This window comes from Nycticebus coucang, chromosome 3 (assembly GCF_027406575.1).
Source record: "Nycticebus coucang isolate mNycCou1 chromosome 3, mNycCou1.pri, whole genome shotgun sequence".
In the NCBI taxonomy this organism is placed as follows: domain Eukaryota; kingdom Metazoa; phylum Chordata; class Mammalia; order Primates; family Lorisidae; genus Nycticebus; species Nycticebus coucang.
In genome coordinates this window covers 122,550,685-122,561,015 of record NC_069782.1, presented here as the reverse complement: position 1 = coordinate 122,561,015, position 10,331 = coordinate 122,550,685, and the positions used below count along the sequence as shown (strand labels likewise).

The 10,331-nt window shown below is 44.0% G+C and overlaps 1 protein-coding gene across 1 annotated transcript; it reads right to left on the bottom strand.

The window, feature by feature from the left end:
• Window positions 1–1,549: 1,549 nt before the first annotated feature.
• Window positions 1,550–2,038, bottom strand: LOC128580626 (RWD domain-containing protein 4-like). Its single transcript, XM_053582733.1, has one exon. The coding sequence runs from the start codon at window positions 2,002–2,004 to the stop codon at window positions 1,723–1,725; it is 282 nt and encodes a 93-aa protein (XP_053438708.1). The 5' UTR covers window positions 2,005–2,038; the 3' UTR covers window positions 1,550–1,722.
• Window positions 2,039–10,331: the final 8,293 nt, after the last annotated feature.

Here is a 10,331-nt window from a genome sequence, read left to right as displayed (position 1 = left end):
AGGAAGTAGTAGGCCTGAAAAATGTGAAAAAAAAGCAAGCTGTGTCCCATAGACACCCATAATGGAAACACATATGCATATAAATACAGAGGTCTGACAATTCAGCTGGTGAACTTGCCACCATGCAGAGAACTGACAAAACCATAGCAAAAATTCATTGAACTGAACATCCAAATTGTCAGGTGACCGTGAGAAGCATAGCAGAGAAACAGAAACGTCAACAGGGAAGCAGTTAGGAAAATCATAACTGAAAATCTTGGCCTGAGGAAGGTGTGGCTCTTGCATTACCACGATGTACCAGCTCCCATGGCCTGTCTGTGGGCCTGGGTAACTGTATGGGGACACCCTTCCTACTCACCGGATGTGGCCCCTGGTGAATTTCTTCTTTACTCAAAGATAAAGGAAATATTGAAAGGAAGACATTTTAATGGCATTCGGGACAACAAGGGTAATATGACAACAGCTCTTATGATCATTCCAGAAAAACAGTCCCAAAATTGCTTTGAAAGGTGAGGACTAGGCACCGGCATTGGTGCATAGCTTCCCAAGGGGAGCATTTTGAAGGTGACCATAATGATATTCAGCAAAAAGGTATGTAGCACGTTTTCTAGGATGAGTTTACGAACTTCATTGTCAAGGCTCATACATACATATATTCTTACATATATGTATGCATCTATGCACACATAAGAGAAAGAGAGAGAGGAACATGAGAGCTGGGATTAAAAGCGGCACTTGGTTTACATTTCTGAACCTTTTCAAATTTTGTGTGCAGTATTTCACCATTCAAAAATTAGTTAATTGAAGAGTTTTCATGCAGGAAGTCCCTTGCCCTTCTTAGCAGATGCAGACCTGCTTTCTGCACACATAAGCCAGACACCCAGGGCCCAGGACAACAGGCTGGGCCTGGCCTACTCTGGGGAGGACGTAGCTGTACCCCAGGTTACAGACAGGCTGAATTTGGGATAGGGCTCACTTCTAGAAAACTTGTGGAGAGCAGGGAAGGAATCAGCTGTTCCGGGTGACACCTCCACCCCCTCAGCTCAGCTTCCTCATCTGCACCAGGCTTGGAAATAGAACGTTTAGGGGTTGGCACAAAGACGAACCCCCCTCTTCCCTTGGTTTCCATGCCTGCTCTTTCTTTCAGGGGAGACAAAGCCTTGCATTCCACAATTAGCCACTGAGGGTTTAAATGCAAATTTCTGGAGGAGTTCTCAGCAGCGCCTGTGAAAAGAGTTTCCACTTAGGTGTTAATTATTTCCACCTCCTTCCTGGGCCAGGCAGAGTGAGAGGAAAAAGCCTGATGGGTTTGTTGGCCAGAGGTGGATGCCCAGGGTGGAGGTGAGGGCACCTCTCTCAGCCTCCTCCATCCCCGTTCCCTGCTCAGGGCAGGACACACCAGAGGCAGTCCCTTTAGGCCTCTGCCCCTGTCACCATCTCCATCACAAATGTGTCTCCAGAAAGCCAGGCAACGCCAGGGAGGAGGCAGAAAAATAACCTCCTTCCATCTCCTACTTCACCTTTTATTAAGGCAAGTCTTTGGAAATAATTTAATACAACCAGCTCTCTTCATGAACTTTCAGCTTACAACATTTTAAATGTAGGAAACATACAAAAAATTGTTTTATAAAAGCCACCTTAATACCGTAAAATAGTAATGAAGGATTGTGAATTCAGTTTACTTTGTAAAGAATCTTTTTTTCTTGTCTCAAATTCCATGCACTAGTCATCATCTTTAGAGCCAGTTTTGCTTAAACGCTTGACGACATCAACCCAGTTCCAACCCCGAGGAAGTTCACCTTTGTGATCTGTTTTATCTGCCAGCTTACGTTTCTGGGCTTTTGCAAGTTGTTCTTTTTTGTCTTTTTTCCTCCTTGAGGAGTTTGTATTAGGAGTTTCAACTGAGATTGTACTGCTTGTTGATGTTGCAAAATTAACAGGATGGTGATTCTCCATGAACTGCTCTTTATTGTCCTTGACATATTCAAAATATGTGTAGGTCATTGCCTTCCAAGGTCTACTTCCACTGCTTCCTGTAACTTGGCTAATATACTCTGCTTTACAGCTGATGATCCTATATTGAAAAGAAACTGGACTTAATTCTCGGAAACTTCCATCTGCTTCATAAATAGAACGTAATGCCTCCAATTCCATCTCCTGGTCCTCGTTGGCACTCACCCCATTCGCGACAATGCCGGGAAGCGAGGGCGGTGGCCCCGAGGCCAGGGCGACCCACTTGGGCGCCTGGGCCGGGGGCGGCTCCCACGGACGCGAATCCGGGGCGCCCCGGCTCTCAGCAGCGCCCAGCAGCCCAGAAGCCGCGGCAAGTGGTGCGCCCCGGCACCTCGGGACCAGCGGTAAGGCGGTAATGGAAGAGGCTCCCTTTTCTCTTTTTCTTAAAAAAGTTCTGGTATCTGCCGCCAGAAGAGCTGGCTCCAATACTGACGCTAACGCTATTAGAGTTGTCCAAAAAGTTGAAACCTTAGAGATTCCTGCAGCTCTGAGAGGTTTGATTTCTAGAGCTGTTTTTTATTTCCCTTCTCCTACCCTGCACAGCTCCAGCTACACCAAGCCCAGTGCTCCTTTCCGTTATAGGAACATTCATCTTCTCTCAGTTAAGCAGTTCCTCAAACTTAAACTCTGATGTATTTAATTTCTGTTCCTACACAAACTATTTCTGGAAGTTCTATGTGGATCTTTTCCATATCCGATAGATTTTTTAGAGCTTACTACATCCAAGTTTATAATCAAAAGCTTGTTTCTAATCTGTCTCTGATCATTTCACTCCCAGAAAGCAGGTGCGGGTTTGTTTCTGCTATCTGTTGTTTCTCTTGATTTCTACTCACTGGTCACTGATCTTTGCACTGATCACAATCGGAAGGCATAAAAATAGCTGTATAGGACATTGAAACAAAATTTCCCAGTCATTCTTAAAACCCAGTAATTCACAATGGTCCTCAGACAGGAAAAGGGGGTACGTCTTGGAAATACATGTGTAAACCCAGGATCATCTGTCAAGATCTGTTGGAGTTCAATTGACTGAGCTTTTGATCTCGTCTCTTTGTACAGCTGACTTCCTGTGACCTCTCTTCCTCATCCTTGGCAGTAACTTAGCCCATTGCCCTCAGGCTTACATGATAATTGTATGTGATGTTTGTAAAGATTGTCACATCCTTTACCACTGCAATTCTCTCTGCAGTTCTTTGAGATAGGCAGAAGTGGAGGTTTATAGCCCCACTTTCCAGATGAGGAAACAGTTTCAGTGAGATCAAGTCAAAAGGATAAAGGGTCAGGAGGGAGACACCAGACCCTTGTCTATATTTGCTGTGTTCCTTCTATGCAGCCTCTCTTGATTGGGGGTAGAGAATCCACCAGTGCCTATGAGTACAGGCAGCTGGCTTCCCAAATCACCATAGTATTTCTCACCAAGAGACATTTTTCCTCAGCAACTAGGTTGAAAAATATGACATCATGGAAATGAGCTCCTCCTTCCTTGGTTAATTCAACAGGCTGGGGAAGGACAGCTCTTCCAGCCAGGTCCTCCGCTCTCTTTCTGTGAGGCAGCTAGAAGCTCCTGTGATGTCTCCTGTCTCTCTCAAGTGAGAGGTGCAGAATCCATCCAGGAGAGATGGAAGGAAGGAGGAGGGACAGACCTCATTAACAGGAACTGGGGTCTTTTAGTCTCATACCTACTGGGGCTAAAAGCCCCTGGAGAAATGTTGCACCTACTTGCGGAAATCTTTACAGCAGGAAGCCAGACAGACCACCAAGTTGAGGTCCTAGGAAATGTTCCCAATCGCTTGAAAGTGGACATTTTTTAACCCTCCCCTGGGCGGCAGGAGATGGGGGCCAGTAAATAGCATTTTCAAAGCTTTCTTGGCCTCCCTCTCAAGCTACTGGAATGTGAGGAGTGGGAGGTAAAATAGGCCAGGTGTTCTGTTCAGTGAAGAAATCTGACAGAGATATAAGAGAGAGGGACTCTTTTTAGAGCTTCGAGGACCCTCAAACATCTTGAAAGGGTGTCTGATGCCAAACTCGGACAGACCTGGTCACGTGGCAGCTCTCCACTGACTGGCAGGTGACCCACAGCCAGAGGGTTCAGTTCTTTGAGATTCCATTTCTTCACCAGCAAAGTGGAGATAATAACAACCCCACCCACGTTACGGGTTTAGAGAGAACGACATGACCTAACGCCCACCGGGTGTGGCACACAGCTAGTCATGCTACCCTGCATTTCACAGACAGAGGGAGTGGGAGCCAGAGAGGCCACATGTGGCCCAAGGCCACTCATCAGGCAGGCCTGACTGGTGGGTGGTCAGGAAATCATGTGGATTTTCCTTTTTAATTCCTCAAGGACACTATTTCCTCATCTGTAAAATGGGAATCATACATGTTCTCTATACTTCATCTGGAATATTTGGAGCAAGGTTTTCAAACTTTCCAAAGTGAGCGCCATGTGACTACCATGCCTCTAGCAGGATTGAGGACACAACCCAGTAATCAAACATATTCGCATTTCTGCAGCAAAATGTGAGAGTATTTATAATTAGGTGAGAAAAATAAAGACTATATATAGTTTCGTGTTGGTTCAGGTTAGATTTTACTACAAGAAGAACTGGGAGTTTTAGAGCTTTGGAATTTCAGATTGTGCACCTGTGATACCTACTCCATCCAAATTGTGGGCTGTGGTGGTAATAGGGGATGCTCTATACTAAGGTTAATTATTATTATTAGCTAGTCCCATGCTTGGCCAAAGGGCTACAAGCCATCAAGGCATGAAGAATGTCTGGGCAGGACACAGCGGACCTCGGAGAGTCTCAGGAGGATGTCCTACCCATGCACGCCTTCTGAGCACATCATGCTCTTCCAGCAGGGCTGGGGGAAAGACAAGAAGGGGCCAAGGCCCTGTGAGGATGTCCCTTATCATCATATTGAACCACAAGCCCTTGAAGGACTCCTCTAAAGCACCACTGAGGTCCTATTGGATGGTTCCCAGTTCTGGGCCTCTGGAAACTGTAGCTGAAGCTACAAGAGGATGATGCTCTAAGCCAGAGATTGAAGCCTCAAGGACCAAGCAGGGAATGTAAAGGAACAAAGGATATGGCCTGTGACAAGGGGGACAATATCTGCCCATGCCAAAGGGCAGATGCCACCCACTTAGAGTTGCTGGTTGCCATGCAAGAATTTAAGCCTTGTCTGTCTGATCTTTTGATATTTCAAAAGAAGCTGAAGTATGTGGAATGTTCTGACTTTTACCTATTAGCCACTCAAAATTTTAAGAACTGCACAAATCAAACAAAATACATCTGTGGGCTTCTGATCTAAATAACTATAGTGAGTATAATTTATTTGAGACCTACTCTGTGTCTGGCAGCGCCCTGTAAGTGCTACACGCATTACATTTCATCTGAAAGCATTCCTAATAAGGAGAAACTGTGAACAGCATTTTATGAAGCAGAAAAATGGAAACTGAGATTGTAACATTAGATACAAAATGGTTAATAACCTGCAGGTCAGGAAAACTGGTTTTCGGGCTCTTGTTTCTACAAACAGAAATAGTTGACATCACTACTATAAACACCTACAAAACAATTGATCAATCTTCTATAGTTAATAGACAAAGTTACAGAAGCTGGACCTTAAGTAATAGTGTCTTTGTTAGCTCAGGCTGTCAAATCCAACTTCCACGGTCTAGGTGGAACAACAGATTTATGTTATTTAAACTGCCTCATAGTCTGGAGGCTGAAAGTCAAGATCAAGGACTGATGAAGTTTCCAGTGAAGACTCTTCCTGGATTGCCGATGGCTGCCAATTCTTGCTATGTCCTCAGTGTGTGGGAGCTGGTATCGCATCAGAGTTCACTTTTATGACCTCATTTAATTTTTTTTTTTTTTTTTTTTGAGATGACATCTGGTCTCAAACTTCTGGCCTCAAGTGATCCTCCCACCTCAGCCTTCTGAGTGGCTGAAACTATAGGCCGGAGCCCCTGCACCCAGTTTCACTTAACCTTAATTACTTTCTTAGAGAACCCCATGTCCAAATACAGCCACACTGGGGGTGAAGACTTCAACATGTGAATCTGAGGGGAAATACAAACTTTCAGCCCATACAAATATTAAAGTAAATAGTAAGTGAAAAAAAAAAAAAGATAATTCCCAGAGCATTGGATGATTCTTAAGTGAGCTTGATAGACAATTCTCTAATATGTCATTGAAACAAGGACACACAATAACTTCTTTGCTTTATTTCCAAATTTCGGATTTTTTAAAACAAAAACCTTGAAAACAAATTTTAATGAACTATTCCTTGATAACTCAGGAAAGCTATCTTGTTCACATTAAAATAAGGTTATCCCTGAAAATTGTCAAAGAACCACCCGTAAAACTTTATCCAGTAATTTACCTTTTAAGAATATTTTTCATGGCTCAGTGCCTGGAGCTCAGCGGCTAGAGCACCAGCCACATACACTGGAGTTGGCGGGTTCTAATCCAGCTGGAGCCTGCCAAACAACAATGACAACTACAACCAAAAAATAACTGGGAGTTGTGGCCGGGCACCTGTAGTCCCAGCTACTTGGGAGGCTGAGGCAAGAGAATCACTTAAGCCCAGGAGTTGGAGGTGGCTGTGAGCTGTGATGCCATGGCACTCTACCTAGGGTGACAGCTTGAGGCTCTGTCTCAAAAAACAAAAAGAAAATAAATAAATAATAAAAAATATTTTTCATATCAGTCACCAAATGCTTTGGCCATTGGAATAAGATGACATTTTTATGATTTTAGCTTCTCTTTCAGTGCTTATGTTTTTATTAGTGCTTCCTTTTCATTCAAAAAAAAAAAAAAGTTAAAGAGACAGGGTCTCGTGTTGCCCAGGCTGGACTCAAACTCCTGGACTCAAGCAGTCCTCCCACCTCAGTTGTCCTCGCAGCTGCAACTACAGGTGTACATGGGTGTGCCTGAGTCGTGCTGCTCTCTCAGATTCACTGTAGGCCTTTTGCTAAAATGTACGCAGCCTCTTAATGCTACTCAATGGACTCCAAATGTATTAAGCACGTACCACTGTGCCAGGCAATGTGCCAGGGCTTTTGCAATATTCCGTCTAATCCTCCCCACAGCTCTGTGAGCTACATACTGTTGGCTCCATTTTAGAGACATGAAACTGATGCTCACAGCTAGTGAATAGAAACGCCGGGAACCAGACCCAGGCTTGCTTACGCCAAGTCGGACATACTTTCTGTTGCTTAGCAGTTTGGGTGCTACTAACATTTACCATGAGACTGCAACAGTAATGATATTAATTAAATGAGTATTTGTTGAGCACTGAACATCATATTTCTAGACATTAGGACATTTTTTAAAAACAGTATTTTTTTTTTTTGAGACAGAATCTCACTCTGTTGTCTAGCCTAGAGTGCCATGGTATCATAGCTCATAGGAGCCTCAAACTCTTGGGCTCAAGTGATTGTCTTGCCTCAGCTTGCCAAGTAGCTGGGACTATAGCCACCCTAGCCACAATGCCTGGCCAGTTTTTCTACTTTTAGTAGAGAAGGGTTTTGCTCTGTTCAGGCTGGTCTCGAACTCCTGAGATCAAGCAATCCACCAGCCTCACCCTCCCAGAGTGCTAGGATTGTAAATAAGAGCCACCTCACTGGGCCTAAAACAGTAAATTTGATCAACAGGGTCCCTGTCCTTACAGAGCTTACAATCTGGGATTGGGGGTTAGCTTAATCTTATCCATCTTTGTCACCTCTTTGTTCAATTTCAGATAGTTACTTTTTTTTTTTTAGACAGAGTCTCACTTTGTCACCCTTGGTAGAGTACCGTGGTGTCACAGTTCACAGCAATATACAACTCCTGGGCTTAAATGATTCTCTTGTCTCAGCCTCCCAAGTAGCTGGGTCTATAGGCACCCACCACAATGCCCAGCTATTTTTAGAGATGAGGTAGAGACCAAGTCTCGCTCTAGCTCAGACTGGTCTCGAACCTGTGAGCTCAGACAATCCACCCACCCTAGCCTCCCAAGTGCTGCGATTATAGACGGGAGCCACAGCTCCCAGTCTCAGATACTCACATTTTATAAACTTATCTTGGGACCTTTTAAGGGAGCACTCTGGGTTTTTTAGTCTCCTAAAACTTGAAACATGGGCAATTTTGCCAAGGAGGAACAAGGGCAGGGCTAATTCCCACAGTCTCTTATGCACCTGAGGGTGTAGTTTTCCCCTGGCACAGGCGTCAAGTGCATCCAGTATAGGATTAAGCCAGGATTGTCTACGCATGAGAAAGGGACCTCTAAGAATATTTCCTTCTTAAATAAGGCCTGCCTTCCTGGGATCCACTGGAATTCTTCCTACCTCCCTAAAGGGTGCACTGGCAAATGCTCTTCTTTGGATTTTCAAAAGAACGACTTTTTCAGGATAGTCCAAGAAAAATAAAATTCCCTTTAACATGGAATTCTTTTTCTTGCTTCATTTCTCCCACTCTACTACTTAGAATGACATAGAGAAGGCCAACCATGTCCATGTAACTTCCACGGGTGGACAAAAACTCAGGATTGGCTAGTCCTTTCTATAAACAAGGAGCAAATACCTGGGGATATTGAAAAGCCAAAACTCAATCAGGAACTCGTTTCCAGATTCACTAATTGAAGTCTTGCATCCTGGAAGCTCAACAAATGTTTGATAAACAAATGGAAGGAAGGAGGGATTTATGGATGGAGAGATGGAGGAATGGATGGATGATGGATAAATAGTTAATTGGACTAAGGCTTAGGTTGGCTCTTAATTCAGTTTTCCTCTGCTATAGGGACCAGGTGGGAGTATTTTCTGGTGTAGCTAAGCATAGCTCGGGAAGTTTGAGGAATTCAGATTCAGTACCAACCAAGTATCGAGGGGCTTGCCAATGCCCTGCAAAGGGCAGGAGGAAATTGAGCTTGTTGCAGCTGGTCACATCACTAGCTAAACACACATGAGTGTGCCCTGACTCATGCCCATGAGTTCAGCATCCTTTGAGCTATTTTTTATTCTTTATTTTGTATCCATGGCGCTATTTCCACAATCCTGAATAACTGGGTTTACTTGATTATATTTAGTATACTTTTACTCTGGAGGTTTTATTGCCAGATTATTGTTCTCGTTGGCCTGTTGACGCCATAGAATAAAAACACCACATTCTGAAAAGGACAGTGTGTTTTTTGCAAGAGGGAAAGAAAGAGCCATAATTGGTTTTGATTGTTAAACATTAAGAATAGGCCCTGTCATCTCTATTTAAACTCAGTGAAATGAGAAAAATGATGTTTCAGCTCTGCATGAATAATCTATATTGCTTAAAGAGAGTAATTATAAAGGGATAAGTGGAGAAGCATGGAAGGAAAAATAAGGGCCATGATGCAGCATAACTGAGGAGCAAGAGCTGTGGTCTGCCCAGAGCTCCTGACCGGCCCCGTGTCCTTGAGAGAGTCGGTCACTCCCTGAGCTTCATTTCATCAGTAAAACAAGGCCATGAATCCTATGGGTCTCTTCCTGCTGTAAAACCCTTTCCCTCCAGAACCTTGCTGTTTGCTAGCCTAATGCGTTTCTCAAAGGAAAACTTCCATTGCATAAGATCCTTTTTCAAGGAGAAATTAGCCTTATTTCCCTTCTTCCTTTGACATAACCTTTCTTGAAGCCCCAAGCCATCTTTTCTATTTCTGCTTCTTGAAGGTTGTTTTTCTTGCTATCTTGGACTTGGCCCTCTCTGCCTCTTGGCCTGCTCTCCTGGGCATTCCTGCCGCTTACTGCAATGTCAATCTCACAGAAAACTGGGTCGCAAGAGTTGTGAACCTTCGTGTTGAATCAGAATAGATAAATAACAAGTCCAAGAAAAAGGTGCTTGAGGTATTTGCCTCTGAGGTAACTGTCATTAGCCAGGGTTTCACAGGGCACTTCCTAATATTGGACTTTTTAAAATCAAACCTTTCTCAGAATGCTTTTGACCCAGTAATTACCCTCTAGGAATGTACTTGCACAAGAGTGCAAGGCTGTTGGGTTCAGAAATGCTCTTCAGCATTGCGTGGAAGAGTCGAATGAAAACAGCCTATGCACGCCACGCGTTAGACAAATCATGGCACATCCAGGTGACAAGTGGCCCATCTCAGCTTTGTGATCTGTGATCACTCACCTATTCTGAGGGCTGTTTCCAGGGCATTGAGAAACTTGGACACTCTATTCAAAACCCTGTGAGGATCCTAAAAACCGTACTAAGTTTCTTTGTAAGAGCAGAAACATGACCTTCCTTTTTAGACTTAACAGTCCCTTCTGATCCAAGGATACATTCCAAGACCCCAGTGGATGTCTGAAA